The sequence below is a fragment of the Astatotilapia calliptera genome, chromosome 11 (assembly GCF_964374335.1).
Source record: "Astatotilapia calliptera chromosome 11, fAstCal68.1, whole genome shotgun sequence".
NCBI classification, from domain to species: Eukaryota; Metazoa; Chordata; class Actinopteri; order Cichliformes; family Cichlidae; genus Astatotilapia; species Astatotilapia calliptera.
Window position 1 is genome coordinate 737827 of NC_137432.1, and position 20080 is coordinate 757906.

Sequence of the window (20080 nt, forward strand, 5' to 3'; positions counted from 1 at the left end):
CACCTCGCCCTGCTGTCCTCACCTGTGCAACATAGGACAGGTCCGAGATGAGCGAGAAGCTGTCCACTTCTCCTCGGCCGATGTACGTCTGCAGCAGGATGTTGACCTTGCCGTAGCCGTTCTCCACACCTCCTGCAGCTGGAAGCTGACAGTAGCTACACAGCATCTGCTCCAGCTCCTCCATCTCCTCCTCTCGAACCTGGCGACACACAGCAACACACCGAGCTGGATTATATGAGCTGTGCTCAGTTGTGACAGAGCTTTTTATTGGATGAACACAAACTGTACTATTTGATAACTACATACGTTCTGACGGCCACAGCTCACCTTGAGTTGTTCAAACTCCTCAGCTTTGGAGACGATGCTGAGGATGTCGGCTTCTGTTCCCTGAGGGTTGAAATGCTCATTGAACGTCTTCACATGTGGAGGAAAGAGAAACGTTGGTGATTATTGGATCAACCAGAGCGTGTACTGTGCTTACAGGAACTGTAAACTGCTGATGAGAAGCTCCTGGCAGCTGTGCTTCATCCAGCTGCTGCAGCCTGTGTGAAGGACACTATGAACGGTTGTGATGCACTCGTGTGTTGAATAGTTGGAACGTGTTTGGACAGAAGCACTGAGAGCGGCTCGAAACGTGACACTTTCTGTTATCATGGCTCCATGCTGCTCTGCAGCCTGCAGGTTCTCACCTGCATGCACTCAAACACATGTACTAGAAAAACAGCTCATCTATAATCCAGCAGGATGAAGTTTAATGCTGATGAGTGCATAAATGCATGGCCTAACACAGCCGCCCAGTACGAGTGTGTCCAACCCAACAGCACTGCTGTGTGTGTGTGTGTGTGTGTGTGTCTGAGTGTGTGTGTGTGTGTGTGTCTGAGTCTGTGTGTGTCTGAGTCTGTGTGTGTCTGAGTGTGTGTCTGAGTCTGTGTGTGTCTGAGTGTGTGTGTGTGTGTGTGTGTGTGTCTGAGTCTGTGTGTGTCTGAGTCTGTGTGTGTCTGAGTCTGTGTGTGTGTGTGTGTCTGAGTCTGTGTGTGTCTGAGTCTGTGTGTGTGTGTGTGTGTCTGAGTCTGTGTCTGAGTGTGTGTCTGAGTCTGTGTGTGTGTGTGTGTGTGTGTGTGTCTGAGTGTGTGTCTGTGTGTGTGTGTCTGAGTGTGTGTCTGTGTGTGTGTGTGTCTGAGTGTGTGTCTGAGTCTGTGTGTGTCTGAGTGTGTGTCTGTGTGTGTGTCTGAGTCTGTGTGTGTGTGTGTGTGTGTGTGTGTGTGTGTGTCTGAGTGTGTGTCTGTGTGTGTGTGTCTGAGTGTGTGTCTGTGTGTGTGTGTGTCTGAGTGTGTGTCTGTGTGTGTGTCTGAGTCTGTGTGTGTGTGTGTGTCTGTGTCTGTGTGTGTGTCTGTGTCTGTGTGTGTGTGTGTCTGTGTGTGTGTCTGAGTGTGTGTCTGAGTGTGTGTGTGTGTGTGTGTCTGTGTGTGTGTCTGAGTGTGTGTGTGTCTGTGTGTGTGTCTGTGTGTGTGTGTCTGTGTGTGTGTCTGTGTGTGTGTGTGTGTGTGTGTCTGAGTCTGTGTGTGTCTGAGTGTGTGTGTGTGTCTGAGTGTGTGTCTGAGTGTGTGTGTGTGTGTGTCTGAGTGTGTGTGTGTCTGAGTGTGTGTGTGTGTCTGAGTGTGTGTGTGTCTGAGTGTGTATCTGAGTGTGTGTCTGTGTGTGTGTCTGAGTCTGTGTGTGTCTGAGTGTGTGTGTGTGTGTGTGTGTCTGAGTGTGTGTGTGTGTGTGTCTGTGTGTGTGTCTGTGTGTGTGTGTGTGTCTGAGTGTGTGTCTGAGTCTGTGTGTGTGTCTGTGTGTGTGTCTGTGTGTGTGTGTGTGTCTGAGTGTGTGTCTGAGTCTGTGTGTGTGTCTGTGTGTGTGTGTGTGTCTGTGTGTGTGTCTGAGTCTGTGTGTGTGTGTGTGTGTGTCTGAGTGTGTCTGTGTGTGTGTCTGAGTGTGTGTCTGTGTGTGTGTCTGAGTCTGTGTGTGTCTGAGTGTGTGTGTGTGTGTGTCTGTGTGTGTGTGTCTGAGTGTGTGTGTGTGTGTCTGAGTGTGTCTGAGTGTGTGTCTGTGTGTCTGTGTGTCTGTGTGTGTGTCTGAGTGTGTGTGTCTGAGTCTGTGTCTGAGTGTGTGTGTGTGTGTGTCTGTGTGCGTGTCTGAGTGTGTGTCTGAGTGTGTCTGTGTGTGTGTCTGAGTCTGTGTGTGTGTGTGTGTGTGTGTCTGAGTGTGTGTGTGTGTCTGAGTGTGTGTCTGTGTGTGTGTCTGAGTGTGTCTGTGTGTGTGTGTGTGTGTGTGTGTGTCTGAGTGTGTGTCTGTGTGTGTGTCTGAGTGTGTCTGTGTGTGTGTCTGAGTCTGTGTGTGTGTGTGTGTGTGTGTCTGAGTGTGTCTGTGTGTGTGTCTGAGTGTGTGTCTGTGTGTGTGTCTGAGTCTGTGTGTGTCTGAGTGTGTGTGTGTCTGTGTGTGTGTCTGAGTGTGTGTGTGTCTGTGTGTGTGTGTGTGTGTCTGAGTGTGTGTCTGAGTGTGTGTCTGTGTGTGTGTCTGTGTGTGTGTGTGTGTGTGTCTGAGTGTGTGTGTGTGTGTGTCTGAGTGTGTGTGTGTGTGTGTCTGTGTGTGTGTCTGTGTGTGTGTGTGTGTGTGTGTGTGTGTCTGAGTGTGTGTGTGTGTCTGTGTGTGTGTGTGTGTGTGTGTGTGTCTGAGTGTGTGTGTGTGTGTGTCTGTGTGCGTGTCTGAGTGTGTGTCTGAGTGTGTCTGAGTGTGTCTGTGTGTGTGTCTGAGTGTGTGTCTGTGTGTGTCTGAGTGTGTGTGTGTGTGTGTGTCTGTGTGTGTCTGAGTGTGTGTCTGAGTGTGTGTCTGTGTGTGTCTGAGTGTGTGTCTGAGTGTGTGTCTGTGTGTGTCTGAGTGTGTGTCTGAGTGTGTGTCTGTGTGTGTCTGAGTGTGTCTGTGTGTGTGTCTGAGTGTGTGTCTGAGTGTGTGTGTGTGTGTGTGTGTGTGTCTGTGTGTGTGTCTGAGTGTGTGTGTGTCTGAGTGTGTGTGTGTGTGTGTCTGTGTGTGTGTCTGAGTGTCTGAGTGTGTGTCTGTGTGTGTGTGTGTGTGTGTGTGTGTCTGTGTGTGTGTCTGAGTGTGTGTGTGTGTGTGTGTGTCTGAGTGTGTGTGTGTGTCTGTGTGTGTGTCTGAGTGTGTGTGTGTGTGTGTCTGTGTCTGAGTGTGTGTCTGAGTGTGTGTGTGTGTGTCTGAGTGTGTGTGTGTGTGTGTCTGTGTGTGTGTGTGTCTGAGTCTGTGTGTGTCTGAGTGTGTGTCTGAGTGTGTGTGTGTCTGTGTGTGTGTGTGTCTGAGTGTGTGTGTCTGAGTCTCTGTGTGTCTGAGTGTGTGTCTGAGTGTGTGCGATGCTCCATGGACCTCTGCAGTGAACAGAGTGAACATGTGTGCGGCGTTTACCTCTATGGTGTTATATTTGATGTAGAAGTGGCTCGCAGTCCTGCCCAGGTCTGTGGAGGCGAAGTAGCCGGTGCGCTCGTCGAAGCGGATCATCCTGGCCTTATCCAGCTTCCTGCCCGACTCCACCACCAGATCCTTCCTGTACAGCTCCAAAGCTGGATCCATCTGAGCTCCCGCAGCACGAGAAAGACGTCAGTAACACAACAACTTTGTTTTTCTCTTGTGTTTTCAATACATTTAAATCACAACGTTCATTTATAGTTCAGTTATGACCTGGTCTAACATTTCATACAGCATGTGCTAAGAACCTTGCTGTCACTTCTGAGCAAAGTCTGGATCTCTGAAGTCCTCCAAGAAACCCTGCAGAAACCAACCTTCTACTTTTACACTCGACCTTTCTTCTCTCCTTCCTCGTGTCGGTGCAGCTGCACAGCCAAAGCTGACATGTTTTTAAGTTCCCTTCATGAGCTGCCAGTGCAATCCCCACAGAAAGCTCCACACCGACAGGCCCCTGCACACACGTCACAGTTACAGCCTCCCTCGGCTCGTCAGCTGAACGTGTGCGCAGGTGTGTGTCGGACCCTGATCTTTGATGTAACACAAATAAAAGTATTATTATTGTTCTATTCCTCATTTGGGTGTTTTGTCTTTGCCCCTTCTGGCTGCTGTGGTCCAATCAGCGACCAGCTTTAGGGGGAAGCACTTTTCCACACAGGGCCGTGTAGGTCTGGATTTGGCTCCCACCAAATGAACGCCTTCATTTAGAAACTTTGTGTTACGTGTATCTGTATATCTACATGTGTTTGATGATCTGAAACACTTAAGTGAGACAAACATATAAAAAAAGCACTTTTCCACACCAGTGTACGTCCCCGCCCTCCCCCGGGGACGGCCCCGCCCTCCGGGGATCTGGACCAACCTGAGAGGCTTTGTGGTTGATGCCGTACACCAGCGGGTTGGCCCTCATGCGAACATAAAGGTAGGTGTAGCTGAGCCACTTCACAGCCTCCTCCACGTTGGTGACCGTTCCCAGAGCAATCTGTAGCAGGAGAGAGAACAGCGGCTCACAGACCTCTGTCGCCATCTAATGGACACTACCTGAAAGCACAGCTGCTCCTCTCTACTCTGCCCAGCAACACGTGCTATTAATCCTTTTCTTAAAGATGTAAAACAGCTTCACAGATTTGAAGACAGCTTGTTTCAAACACTATGACCTGAGTCCATGTTAAATGTTAGCTATGTGCTATCCTGGCACCTGTCTGCATGTCATCGCTGCCCTGTTCGGACTGTGGAAGCTAAACTTTGCTCAAAGTGAAGCAGAAGGAAACTGCGTTACCTCAGCGTTGAGGTTATCGGCCAGGCTGTCCAGGAACCGACTCTCTATGGCGTTCTGCTGGGTGAGCAGGGTCAGGTAATGGCTCAGCTTGTCGTGGGTGGTGATGATGGTTCCCTCACCATACTTATCAAACTGCGGACGACCTGCTCTTCCAAAAATCTGCATGACGTCCAGGATGCCCAGATCCACCACGGCGCCGCGCTTGGCATCGTAAATTTGGGTACCCTGCATCAGAGCAGAGACAGGTGTGTGAGTGCAGGCGGGGAGCGCTCAGAGTAACCGAGTGAATCTTTACAGCATCTCAGCATTCTGAAACTAAAACAACAAATAAAACCACGTTACACTTCAGTGCATGGTCTCACAAGCTGACTGCAGATACGTGAGGCTTTTACAGGAATAACGTTCACATTTGTGAGACACTTAAAGTTACAGAGCCAATTAAAAGCCCTCAACTACTGACTTTAGATGGAATGTGCAAAGTAAAGGACGCTCTGAGCTCCCTCAGGGTAGCAGGCACAAACACATTAAATCCATGAAGGACCTTGATGATGACAGCGTGAGCCGGCAGGTTCACTCCCCAGGCCAAGGTGGCGGTACAGACCAGGACCTTGAGGTGGCCTCTGGAGAACATGCTCTCCATCAGGCTGCGGTCAGAGCGCAGCATGCCAGCGTGGTGGATGCCAAAACCTTCAGGAAACATTTCTTTCATCTGCTTGTTCCTGGAGCGCTGGATCTGAAAGAGACGGTCAAAGAAGGAGTTTCAGAAGGAGTGGAGGCGAGTCTCAGACTCTCAGCTGTAAGTGTTCACACAAAACAGCAGCAGCAGTCGGGAATCAAACATTTCCTGTACAGTACATGCAGTAATCAGCCACTGGCAGCCTACTACAGCAGAGTGTAATACATGCACACGGCTGTAGGTCTGCTGCACACTCCAGCAGCATCTGCAGCTCACAGCACATGCACACAGAGTGAGATGTGTGCTGTGACTGACAGCAGCCCTGTGACCCGGCCGGCCACCGGGGGAGTCCTCATCACAAGGCTTTATCTCTCTCTCTGGGCATCTAAATGGAGGTCAGCGCCCAGCAGGCTGCTGCGCGGCAAAGAGAAATCCCATTACTGCCAGCAGCTGTCTGCCTCACACACTCCACGAGTGTTTGGATTGCAGTGATTGTCTGCATTTGTATGCAAACCCTGTGGATACAAGCTGGAGGCTGACTGTGCAGGTAAAATGTCACAGAGGCAAAGCCAAAAACATTTGTTGGTTAGCCTCGGTGACTGATGATTTGTACCACAAGTTACTGCCAGCTTTCACTTGGTCTGTTCAGAATACTGCAGTTTTAATCACACGGCTCTTTTCTTTTTCAGTCTCTTCTCATCTTATTATTATGCTTCAGTGCGTTACTTATTCTGCATGTGGCGCCAAATCACAACCAGAGTCGCCTGAAGGCGGCGAGTCCCAGGGAAAGAAGGAAACGTCTCCATACTGGAGAACAGCGGTCTGACATGTCCCCGAACCGGAGACACTGGAGACGGTTACTCACCCACAGTGACTGAGGAGGTAACGTCTGTGTTGAACACAGATGTCATCTCTGTGATACCCAGTGAGACATCAGTTTAAATTAACTTCTCTTGATCCTCTTAATTTCTCAGGTTGTTTTTCTCGCTGCTCGTCTCTCTGTACGCTGCACTTTGACTTTGAGTAATGGTTCGAGTCCTGCTGTGAAACCTCGACAGCATCTCGACGTTTGAAAGCGGAGGATCTGAGGTCACGCACATCCTCAGTCATGCTCTGTAAATGACATCATCATGAATAAAAGCAATGACGAGAGCACAAAGGGTTTCCTCAGGTCACACACTGAGTGAGCAGTAAGGCCACGCAGGCGTGTTTCTACGTGTATTACAGCCAGTGGCATTTCCCAGTGTGGCCATTAACAAGAGTGCACGTTTAAAAACTGCCACACTGGTTTCAGTTTTCAAACCCTTCCATTCGGTGTGTACGCAGTCATCATGATGCTTTTGTAACTGCACGCGCTCTGATGTGCTGGAAGAACCAAGCTCTGTATAAACACTGTGACCAGAGTGGAAGTGGGAGCTGAGGAAGACTTAGAGGAAGGCTGTGATGCTGTTGGTCTCTGTGATTGTGCTCTCACACACAGACACACAACACTGATCTCAGAACAGCTGTTTGTAAATGATCCACACAAAGCTCTGTGTGGTACAGACTGACACACTGGTCTGCAGACGGATCACAGACGTTCCTGAGACACTCTTACTTCCTGCACACGCTCTCACTTCCTCCACACGCTCTCACTTCCTCCACACACTCTCTCACTTCCTCCACACGCTCTCACTTCCTCCACACACGCTCTCACTTCCTCCACACACGCTCTCACTTCCTGCACACGCTCTCACTTCCTAAACACACGCTCTCACTTCCTAAACACGCGCTCTCACTTCCTCCACACGCGCTCTCACTTCCTCCACACGCGCTCTCACTTCCTCCACACGCGCTCTCACTTCCTGCACACGCTCTCACTTCCTCCACACACTCTCACTTCCTCCACACGCGCTCTCACTTCCTCCACACACACTCTCACTTCCTGCACACGCTCTCACTTCCTCCACACGCACTCTCACTTCCTGCACACGCTCTCACTTCCTCCACACGCTCTCACTTCCTCCACACACGCTCTCACTTCCTCCACACGCGCTCTCACTTCCTCCACACGCGCTCTCACTTCCTGCACACGCTCTCACTTCCTCCACACACTCTCACTTCCTCCACACGCGCTCTCACTTCCTCCACACACACTCTCACTTCCTGCACACGCTCTCACTTCCTCCACACGCACTCTCACTTCCTGCACACGCTCTCACTTCCTCCACACGCTCTCACTTCCTCCACACACGCTCTCACTTCCTCCACACGCGCTCTCACTTCCTCCACACGCGCTCTCACTTCCTCCACACGCGCTCTCACTTCCTCCACACGCGCTCTCACTTCCTGCACACGCTCTCACTTCCTAAACACACGCTCTCACTTCCTCCACACGCGCTCTCACTTCCTCCACACGCGCTCTCACTTCCTCCACACACGCTCTCACTTCCTCCACACGCTCTCACTTCCTCCACACGCTCTCACTTCCTCCACACACGCTCTCACTTCCTCCACACACGCTCTCACTTCCTCCACACACGCTCTCACTTCCTCTCACTTCCTCCACACACGCTCTCACTTCCTCCACACACTCTCTCACTTCCTCCACACGCTCTCACTTCCTCCACACGCTCTCACTTCCTCCACACACACTCTCACTTCCTCCACACACGCTCTCACTTCCTCCACACGCTCTCACTTCCTCCACACGCTCTCACTTCCTCCACACACACTCTCACTTCCTCCACACACGCTCTCACTTCCTCCACACACTCTCTCACTTCCTCCACACGCTCTCACTTCCTCCACACACACTCTCACTTCCTCCCCACACACGCTCACTTCCTCCCCACACGCTCTCACTTCCTCCACACACACTCTCACTTCCTCCACACACACTCTCACTTCCTCCACACACTCTCACTTCCTCCACACACGCTCTCACTTCCTGCACACACGCTCTCACTTCCTCCACACACACTCTCACTTCTTCCACACACTCTCACTTCTTCCACACGCGCTCTCACTTCCTCCACACACTCTCACTTCCTCCACACACACTCACTTCCTCCACACACACTCACTTCCTCCACACACACTCACTTCCTCCACACACACTCTCACTTCCTCCACACACACTCTCACTTCTTCCACACACGCTCACTTCCTCCCCACACGCTCTCACTTCCTCCACACGCGCTCTCACTTCCTCCACACACTCTCACTTCCTCCACACACACTCTCACTTCCTCCACACACACTCACTTCCTCCACACACACTCTCACTTCCTCCACACACACTCTCACTTCTTCCACACACGCTCACTTCCTCCCCACACGCTCTCACTTCCTCCACACGCGCTCTCACTTCCTCCACACACTCTCACTTCCTCCACACACACTCTCACTTCCTCCACACACTCTCACTTCCTCCACACACGCTCTCACTTCCTCCACACACACTCACTTCCTCCACACACACTCTCACTTCCTCCACACACACTCTCACTTCTTCCACACACGCTCACTTCCTCCCCACACGCTCTCACTTCCTCCACACGCGCTCTCACTTCCTCCACACACTCTCACTTCCTCCACACACACTCTCACTTCCTCCACACACTCTCACTTCCTCCACACACGCTCTCACTTCCTCCACACACACTCACTTCCTCCACACACACTCTCACTTCCTCCACACACACTCTCACTTCTTCCACACACGCTCACTTCCTCCCCACACGCTCTCACTTCCTCCACACGCGCTCTCACTTCCTCCACACACTCTCACTTCCTCCACACACACTCTCACTTCCTCCACACACTCTCACTTCCTCCACACACGCTCTCACTTCCTCCACACACACTCACTTCCTCCACACACACTCTCACTTCCTCCACACACACTCTCACTTCTTCCACACACGCTCACTTCCTCCCCACACGCTCTCACTTCCTCCACACGCGCTCTCACTTCCTCCACACACTCTCACTTCCTCCACACACACTCTCACTTCCTCCACCTTCCTGCACACACGCTCTCACTTCCTCCACACACACTCACTTCCTCCACACGCTCTCACTTCCTCCACACACACTGAAACATGTTCCTGGTTTCTTTCAAGCAGGTCAAGATGGCGACTCACAGAACCTCCGACCCACCCTGAAATTATTCATGACAGGAGCTTTTCAGCACGTTTGGACGTCCCTGTGTGTCAAACTTGTGCGTCCACAGCTGAGTGCGGACATTTACCTGTGTGGTCAGAAGTCACAGCAACACAACCTGTTTCATGGAAACACACTGTTGTGCGTCCTTCACACTCCCTCTCTGCCTGAGTCACCCACACCAACATCACACAGCAGTGACACAACCACACACTGAGGGATCAGTGGGTCTGTCAGTGCTCGTCCAGGGTCAGTGTCATCACGCCTCCTTTGAAAAATGCTCACTACAAATAAATACGATTGTTTTTCTGAGTAATCACACTTCATCATATGTTGTTCCCTCTGAGTGCGGCGCTCCTGTCTCATGTGACACGAGGCCCCACTGAGCGTCTTGATGCTTCTCCACCATTCACAGGTGACAGATGGACCCTCAGGCCCCCTCCCCCATTCAGATGGTCTTTCCCTCCTTGGCTCCGCCCTCAAACCAGCGTTCCTCCCTGTCCAGGACGTTACATCCTCATCCTTGAAGTGTCCACTGGCCTGCAGGTGTGAACAGAGGCTCTGCTGTGTTGGGCCGTCCGCTCACTGAGCAGTTGCTAAATATGAAAGCCGTATGAATCACATGATATAGATTTCACAGTGCAGTGTTTCTCATTCAATTAAACTTTATTCGTATAGTTGCCTCGAGCTGCTTCATACTGTCCGTAGCTACAATAATACAGAGAAGGGAAGAAGACAGTCGTCCGGGTGCGAAGCTGCACTGGAGAACTGGTCCATGTGCACAACAAGGACTACTGTGGCTACCTTCAGTTCAAGAAGGTGGAGCTGTCCGTCTACAAGATGACCAACTGATTATTGATTATTTATCGCCACAAAGGAGATATATTTGTATTATTTAGTTAGAAAACTGAGTGCATGTAAATCTGAGGGATCTGCAGGCGTCCGGCACGTCGGGGAGGTTTGGGCTCAATCAGTCCTTTCAACCCAAACAAACAAACTAATATATAAATGCATTAATAAATCAGAGCATCTCTTTTAAAACCAGTGAAGCAGAAACATGAAGCTTCTCTCCCGAGGTTTCTCTGACAGCGTGCGGTGGAGTCTTCAGGGTAAGGCTGTGCACTTTCCCAGGGAAGCAGGTAATTGAAATGCTGTGGCTGAGGCTTCTTTTTGAGGTGTCAGAGTGTGTTACAGACATGCTTCCAGCCTCTAATCTAAGGTGAGTTAGTGCTGACGTCTGCTGTGCCATGACTATATTTGAGATGGCAGTGACCTAAGCTCCTGATCAGCTTCCATTAGGCCTGCCGCTGGCTGCAGCTCCTGCTGCACAGCTCCGTCGGTACACAGACAGCAAGCTGCCAGCTCCGCTCACCGTCTCTCACGCCCATGGAGAGAACATCAGCTTACACCACAGCTAAACTAAATTACCCCAAAATTCAAAGAGTGCCTACGTGTAAGTGAAACGGGTTTCAAATTTGTGACAATCCAACTGAGCTCTGCACATCCCTGGTGCTTTGAGTGGTAGCGCACAGTGCTGAAGCCTTGTTAGACGTGGTAGAAACAGGATGCAGCGCACTCCAGCTTCAAAGCTGAGATTTCAAATATCACTGTGAAAATGTGACAAATGACACTTGTGATCAGTGGTGAATGTGCTCTCCCACAGCCCGCTGCTATCACACTCTATCTTTGCTGTATTGAGCCATGATGGCTAATTGTGGATTTAGTGGCCGTTGATGGCCATGTTTGGTGCTGCAGAGGATACGTCTCCACTCCTCCACACTTCACCTGTCTGCCTGCTGCTGTAGTTCCAGAGAGAAGAAGCACAGTTTATCCAGTTTGCCATATCGCTCAGCTGTTGATCAATACAGGAAGTACTACAGCTGCTTCATACTTCACTCTATGAGTAGACAGTAAATATGTACCAATGAAGTCAGTGCTATCTAATGAGTAAAGCAATAATCCACTTGGTCAGACAGTTGAAGGTGTCAGTGATAGAAACGTGTTTGCTGTCTGAGGCAGCGTTCATAAAAGCCTCCGTGGTTATCACGGTGTCTGTGGTCACATGGCACAGCATCACGGTCAGCAGTGACCTCATCGTCGTACCGGGATACTCACTGTTGTCACACTTTCACCACCCGACGTGCTCATCAGCACATGCTGTAAGACCAAGATGGCGCCGCGGATGGTCGCCCTGGTGCTTCAGTGCGTTACTTTTGTCTTGTTTTTGTGCATTTTCTCTGTGTCTGGGCACTCCTCTGGATATTCTTACACCAGAGAAGAGCTCCTTAACTACAGGACTACAACGCCTGTGGATTTATTTCCAATATTTGTCGCATCTGCGGCAGATTTACTGCTGACTCTGATCAGGAAAGCGAGACGCCGAAAGAGAGGGAAGCGAGCCGGCGTACTCGTGCGTTTGAGGAGACGCGGACTGCGAACTGCTCTTCCTGGGATCTTCCTTTCTAATGTACGCTCACTCGGCAATAAGATTGACGAACTGGCCCTGATGAGAAGCATGAACAGAGACTTTGCCTCCTCCTGTGTCTTATGTTTTACGGAGTCGTGGCTCAGTGAGAACATCCCAGACTGCGCGCTCAAGCTGGAGGGCTTCCATCTGCTGCGCGCGGACCGGCAGGCCGCTCTCTCCGGTAAGTCCAAAGGTGGAGGTGTCTGCTTCTACATCAATAGAGGCTGGTGCACAGATGTGACAGTGATTGCTCAGCACTGCTCTTCCTCTCTGGAATATCTTTTTATCCACTGCAAACCGTTTTATTCTCCGCGGGAGTTTGCTTCATTCATCCTGGCCGCTGTTTACATCCCGCCAGACGCGGATGCGCGAGCAGCTCAGTGCGCACTCGCGGAGCAGATTCTCCACACGGAGCGGACATTCCCGGACTCTCTCATCATTGCTCTTGGGGACTTTAACAAAGCCAATCTGAGCCATGAGCTTCCGAAATACAAGCAGTATATTAAATGCCCGACCAGAGAGGAGAGGACATTAGATCACTGCTACAGCACGATCAGCGGGGCCTATCGCGCGGTGCCCCGCGCTTCACTCGGACTTTCTGACCACGTCATGATCCACCTAATCCCCGCGTACAGACCGAGGCTGAAGCTCTCCAAACCTGTCGTGAGGACTAAAAAACTGTGGAGCAACGAGGCTGTGGAGGAGCTTCGCACGTGTTTGGAGACCACAGACTGGGACACAATGAAGGCTGCTTCTAACAGCTTGGACGAGTTTACGGACACTGTCACCTCCTATATCCACTTCTGTGAGGACAGCATTGTGCCATCACGCACCAGGGTGAGTTATAACAATGACAAACCCTGGTTTACTCCTAAACTCAAAAAGCTGTGCTGGAAAAGAGAAAGGCGTTCAGAAGCGGAGACAGGGACTGCTACAGAGAGGCCAAGTACAGGTTCACTAAAGAAGTGGACATTGCCAAACATCAGCACTCTGAGAAGATGCAGCAGCAGATCTCAGAGAATGACTCGGCCTCTGTGTGGAAAGGTTTTAGGAATATCACAAACTACAAGCCTAAAACCCCCCACTCCACTGATGACTTGCTCTTGGCCAACACCCTCAACGACTTCTACTGCCGTTTAGACGAGCCATCAGGCAGCCTTCACACCTCCAACGGCCCCAACAATAGAGACACTTTGGACACTCATTCCCCCACCTCTCCCCCCTCCATAGAGCCATCACCACCTTCAAACACTTCACCTACAACACCCCCCTCCTCACCCCACACAAAAGAGGATTTCACACCACCTCCTCCCACCACAACTCTTCATATTCATGAAGCAGATGTGAGGAAGCAGTTTAAGAGTCTGAATGCTCGGAAAGCTCCCGGCCCAGACGGCGTGTCTCCTGCCACCCTCAGACACTGTGCAAACGAGCTGGCCCCAGTGTTTTCTGGCATTTTCAACTCCTCACTGCAGGCATGTCATGTGCCTGCCTGCTTCAAGTCCTCCACCATAATCCCTGTCCCCAAGAAACCTAGGATCACTGGACTAAATGACTACAGACCCGTGGCTCTGACATCTGTGGTCATGAAGTCTTTTGAGCGCCTAGTTCTCTCCCATCTCAAGACCCTCACGGCCCCCCTCCTGGACCCCCTGCAGTTTGCATACAGAGCCAACAGGTCTGTAGACGACGCCATCAACATGGCCCTACACTTCATCCTGCAGCATCTGGACTCCCCAGGAACCTACGCCAGGATCCTGTTTGTGGACTTCAGCTCTGCCTTCAACACCATCCTTCCAGACCATCTCCGAGGCAAGCTTTCCCAGATGAATGTGCCTGATCCCATCTGCCGGTGGATCACTGACTTCCTGACGGACAGGAAGCAGCATGTGAGGCTGGGAAAGAATGTCTCGGACTCCCGGACCATCAGCACCGGCTCCCCTCAGGGCTGTGTTCTTTCTCCTCTGCTCTTCTCCCTGTACACCAACTGCTGCACCTCCACCCACCAGTCTGTCAGGCTAATCAAGTTCGCAGATGACACCACCGTTATTGGGCTCATCTCGGACGGGGATGAGTCTGCCTACAGGAGGGAGGTTGAACGTCTGGTGTCCTGGTGCAGCCACAACAACCTGGTGCTGAATGCCCAGAAGACAGTGGAGATTATTGTGGACTTCAGGAAGCACACAGCCCCACTCCCCCCCATCATCCTGACTGACACCCCCATCACCTCTGTGGACTCATTCCGCTTCCTGGGTACCACCATCACCCAGGACCTGAAGTGGGAGCCCACCATCACCTCCATCATCAAGAAAGCCCAGCAGAGGATGTACTTCCTGAGGCAGCTGAAGAAATTCAACCTGCCAACACGGACGATGATGCAATTCTACACCGCAATCATCGAGTCCATCCTCACCTCCTCCATCACCGTGTGGTACGCTGGAGCCACTATCAGGGACAAACAGAGACTGCAGCGTGTTGTGCGCTCTGCTGAGAAGGTGATTGGCTGCAGACTCCCATCTCTGAAGGACCTGTACACCTCCAGGACACTGGGGCGTGCAGCTCGGATCTCAGCTGACCCTTCTCACCCTGGACACAGTCTGTTTGACCTGCTCCCCTCAGGCAGGAGGCTCCTGTCCATTCGCACCAGAACCTCTCGCCATAAGAACAGTTTCTTCCCCTCTGCTGTTGGACACATGAACAATAACCATATGACTGTACCCGCCACTAACACATGACCCTACGCTGTGTTCACTGCATCATTCCATGTTTGGCACTGATCACCACCTGCACTCATGTATATATCTATCTACGTAGCACTTTTAATTCTTATCCCTACTTTTATTTTTTCATGTCTATTTAAGTGCTATTTATGACAGTATGTTTGCACTGAAGCACCGCAGCAATTTCCTAATGTTGTAAACCTGCTCAACATTTGGCAATAAAACCCTTTCTGATTCTGATTCTGTACGTGAGATGTTACCCAATGCTGTTCAGCAGCAGGACGAGTGATCGGGCTCTGCTGGAGTTATCAGAGATCTCTGTGAGAGTTCTTAAATCTTTAAACTTCCCTCACCACCATCTGCTGTAAGCACGCAGAAACATGACAGGCGTGCGAAATAAGGACTTAATTGGCTGCAACGTCTAGAACAATACGAGAGAAACAGCCCAGCTGGGACTGGTTTCCAGTAAAACTGGGTCCTGTAAGTGATGTTAAGAGCATTTCCTCTGATGTTCCTTACTGCTATCAGCTCCTCTCACAGCACCGCCCGCGTACAGTCACAGTTTGGGCGATGACCAAGCTAAACGTTTCAGTCAGGTAATGCAGCGCTGCATCAGAGTCTGCCCTCATGGCTGCTGCCGCCTCACTCATGAGAACAATCATGGATGGGTCCGCTCAAAGCTGACCCCACAGAAGGAGCTGCTTACTGACCTACAGGTTACCACAGCCTCCAGAAACACCATTACTAACACAGTGTGCTGTAATGGTTTGGAGGTTTGCAGTGTTCACAAGATGCCCCAGATCCAGGAGGCACACGGTCAGGGCTCGGCGGAAGGCGCTGCGGTCAGATGATGATGTTTGGGGGAAGAGAAAATCCCAGTGTCCCCACAGTCAAGCACAGAGGTGGACGCTTGATGCTGACTTCACTGGATGAGGGGGCAACAACAGGGCCACGTATGACATCCTGGACACGAACCTTCAGCCAGAACCCTGAAGATCTGTGGTGGCATCAGCATGATAAGGACCAAGACACAAAGAAGTAGCTGAGGAAGAGTCAGGGAGCATCCCGGCCAGCCTACATCCGCCTCTGGCACCTGAAGCTTCAAGGTGCCAGAGGTGGATGTAGAGGAACGCTCTCCTGAGATGTGAGCAGGGCTGATGACCTGCTACAGGAAACATCTCACCACTATGTTCGCCCACAAGGCTACTGGTTGCACCGAGTGGTGTTTTGCTTGGTGATCGAATACTCATTTCACTGCATGACGTGAAAATGTGCCTCTGTGTGTACTGCGGCTGATGCTCTCTCCGTTCAAATGAAACTACAGACACTGTTAGTGAGTCACGTCCATCAGGGGTTAACCCCCCCAGGCCACGGGTTTCAGCACTGCTGAAAAATAAATGTTGCTTGAAGACAAATATGATCCTGGTCCTTTGTTCCTGAACATTGGAGGTGGCACAGCAAAACAGCGAACACTCCAGTCAGCTGTTTAAATGCTGATGAAGAAGCAATTAAACAGGAAAACGGACTTGCTATGCAGTGCCATGATAGCATGCAAGGCTGCTCCCTCAGGCTATGAGACTGCAGATGAGCTGCAAACAGAGGAGGTGTTTGCAGAAGCACTGCTGGACAAAGCTGCCTTTGTTTTTAAGGCTGCTGTTTCCGTGCTGTCAGTCCACGGTGTCACTCCTGCTTCCAGCAGCGTTTCAGGTGCGGCTCTTTGTTGTTGATCACTGCAGTGGGTAACTGGTTGGGCACAGTGACAGGCTGTCACAGATCTGTCACTACGAAAGCAGCAGCAGTGGACTCGACTTGTAAAAATAGCACCAAATGAAAGAAAATGGAGACATTAATGAGCACAGTCGGGTGTTGCTGTAGAGTCCCTGGAGGCTTCGCACTCAGAGGCGTGAGTGTGTCTGCATCTGTGTATGTTGTCAAACAAAGTGACAGGGAAGCAGCACATCTGAAGGCCGGAGAAGAGCGAGCTTCAAAGAGAAGCCGATACACTCGTTCGCTGTTCTCTAGCAGTGATCTGGTCCCTCAGTTCATGTGAATGTATGCTTTGACAAACACTGCTCCGGCATGCCGAGCTGGCCACTGTTGGCCACAGTGTGAAAGGGGTGTTACGCCCCCGCTGTGTCAGAAAACACGACGGGTCTGTAGAATAAGTGTAATGGACTCACGGGGCCACTAGGTGGCTCTTATCCTCCATAACAACTCTGCTTCCCTTTGAAAGCAGCCACATGGTTTCATGTCTCACAGCTGGATTCCTACCACATGGTGGGGGCGCAGAGGGGGGGGCAGGGGAGAGAGTGCGGACTGTCAAAGTCGAGCAAATGAAAGTCAGAGAGGCTTTGACTCCTCTCAGGTGGGAGCTTCAGGTTTCCTGCACAGCTTATGCTGCAAACTCATTTATTGTCTATTCAAACATGTTTCTTCTAATCTGTGATTCATATACTTCAATTTATCAAGTGATGGATTTCAAAACTGACAACGTGGCAGCAACACTTCCTGCACAGCATAGTACTGTCTACAACACTGTATATTATTACTGAAGAAGAGAACTGAGAGTCGATGAGCCTAATAAACCCATCTGTAGATGATATTCTCCAAACTCCTCAGTAAACTGCAGGGTGACATATTCCCTCATCATCCTCACTCACACTCTGCTACAGCACAACATCATTAATAAATGCACCTTTACCCATGTTTGAGATTCAGCTGTATCAGGAGACTTTGTGTCTATAAGTCAGAAATATGTCATGTTTCTGCAGTAAAGCACGTTATCCCAGCATATCTCATGTTGTTATCATAAACATGGAGCCCTATCCAGAAACTCACCAGAATTATGAAAACATACAGACAGAATAAACTGTAGATATTGGTTACATTTTATTAGTCCGTCATTTATCCAGGTAAAAAATCTGACCTGGCATCATGGCAGCAAAAGTCAAAACGCACATTAGCCAGCAAGTGGAAACAGAGTTTGTGCTTTGTTTTAATTTGCCTCTATATCAGGACAATATCAGGAACAAAGTAACAGCTGGCTCCAAATATTTGTAACACATGAAGTGTATGCAAAAAAGCAACGTCTGAAAACTAATTAGGTTCACTACCAGGGGCGGATCTAGAGGGGGGCATGGGGTGGCATGTGCCACCCTAGCTTTGCATATGACAGTGTTGTTTATTAAAATAAGACAGCATTAACACTTTGAGCCTGGCTACATAACACTGAATATATTACATGCTTCTGATTGTGCCAGAGCACATTTGAATCAACACCAAGGGCATTTCAGATTTGACACAGGTGGTTGTTACGCTCTGTAAATGGACTGAAGGTGAGAGTGATTAACCCTCTGGGGTCCACGGACACGCCGCACCTCCAAATCACACTGATTTAAGCTAACACAGCAACAAGCTGCAGCCACACGGAGTCTCGGATTCATGAGTGCTGAAAGTTGGGACTTCAGAGGATATACAAGTTCTTAAATTTTATTGACAGGCCATTAAATCCAGAGCTATGATTAAAAATATATGTTTTTTCTAAATACGTCACGTTTAGTGCAGAAGGACGGGTTTAAAAAGGACAGTGTGACAACAGTAAACACAGAAACAAACTTTTGTTTACTGGCACAAATAATTTGTGGTGCATCTCATTGTGACGCCTGATTGTTCTCTCACTTTAGTTATTGTAATAGTTTTAAGTGGTTGTAGAAAATGTTAAAGATGCCAGATGTGCTGGCTGCATTTTTAGATAAATAGTTGTTTTATGAATTTATTGTTCATACGTGTTTTCAAATTTTACAGTTTATGTTTGCAATCCAAGTTATTAAAACAATTCACTCAACATGTCTGTGGGCTAAACTACTACCAGGATTTGATGTTTTTGTGTGATTTCAGATCAGTTGTGTTACTGCAGCATGACGATGAAACAATCAGTGTAGATTCACACTGAGCTGATGAAATGAGACCAAACAACATACAAAAAAGGAGCAACGATGTGCGGTCGAGCTCCCCAGAGGGTGAACCCAACACATCCTGAAAAAGGAGGTTTACATTTCTGTTCAAGATTTCTGACATTTTGTGTAAATTTCAGCAACAACTTGATGTTTTCTAACAAAGTGAAACTTCAGTTATCCCTGTGTTTGTAAGTAACCGCCCATGCTGTGCAGCTTTCTGCATTTGATACTTATTGGGCTCCACACATGTGCGTGTGTTACCTAACTTAGATGTTTCATTATGGAAAATAATCCCGTTATAGAAACGTGTGTATACTGACTGCATTGAATCATTTGAACCACATGTAACACCTGCATATGTGTTTTTAATAAAAGGCAACGCCTGTAGATCCGGCCCTGTTCACTCCCAGCATCAGTGTGGATCGAACAGCTGACTCGCTGAAGCTCGAACAGGAGACACGAGTAAATGATCCTTTCTGAGGAGAGTAAACGACGTCTCTTCAGGGAAGCTCTTCTTTATTTTAGTGAGACGATGGCACACCTCGTGTTTCAGAACATAGAACTGTAAAGCCAAGAATACACACACTCGATCCAACAGCATGGATCTAAAGTAGTTCTTTAAAAAGACTCTTTTCATTCGAGAGCACACCACACGTCCTGTGTAACTAGATTAGACTGTAGTGGCACATTCAGATATCGAGCTTGACTGACAGCCTCTCCAAACCCCAGATAAAGCCAATTAAATAATACAGACGGGAGACGGGAAAACGGAGCGACTTTTAAAGCTGGATAAATAAACGCTGATTATACGTCTGACCTTATAGGGGCTTTATTCACCACATATGGATATTGGAGATTAAAAAAAAACACCTATAAATATTAATGTGGGGCAATTTGCAGTGTGCAAATAAGCAGTGCATTATCTCTGTGTGGGCTTAGAGTCGAGTCAGCCCCGTGCCCCTTCCTTCACCAGAGCAAGTCTGACTGACAAACACTCAAAGATGAACTAATGGAACGGATAATACTCATTATGTTGGGACACAGGCAAAACCATTTTCAGCTGGTGCACATAAAACTTCCTGCGTGCACAGAAACTAAAGGAACAGTTACACAATTGCTTTTTAAGTACTGCTTCAAAGACTAACCAGGCCACAGCGCATCGCTTCAGTCCCCCGACGTAATCTCTCGTCGCTATTTCCAGTTTTAGAAAGCATGAAAAGTGATCTGATTTGTATACATAACCCATTTAAATAGAAAGAAGATTAGAGACACATCAATCTTGGCTGAGCCCCGGGGAACAGAGGAAAAGGTTACTAAATTTATCAC

General features: G+C 49.6%; 1 protein-coding gene across 4 annotated transcripts in view; it reads right to left on the reverse strand.

Moving 5' to 3' along the window:
- The window catches only part of ascc3 (activating signal cointegrator 1 complex subunit 3), a 148503-nt gene that overhangs the window by 42535 nt on the left and 85888 nt on the right, over nt 1-20080 (reverse strand). For all 4 annotated transcript variants that reach the window (XM_026185176.2, XM_026185174.2, XM_026185177.2 and 1 more), the window contains 6 exons: nt 5331-5522; nt 4790-5014; nt 4373-4492; nt 3454-3618; nt 328-414; nt 23-199 (listed from right to left, as the gene is read on the reverse strand). In XM_026185176.2, coding sequence (XP_026040961.1) covers nt 23-199; nt 328-414; nt 3454-3618; nt 4373-4492; nt 4790-5014; nt 5331-5522 — 966 coding nt within the window. The remainder of the gene's footprint in view (nt 1-22; nt 200-327; nt 415-3453; nt 3619-4372; nt 4493-4789; nt 5015-5330; nt 5523-20080) is intronic.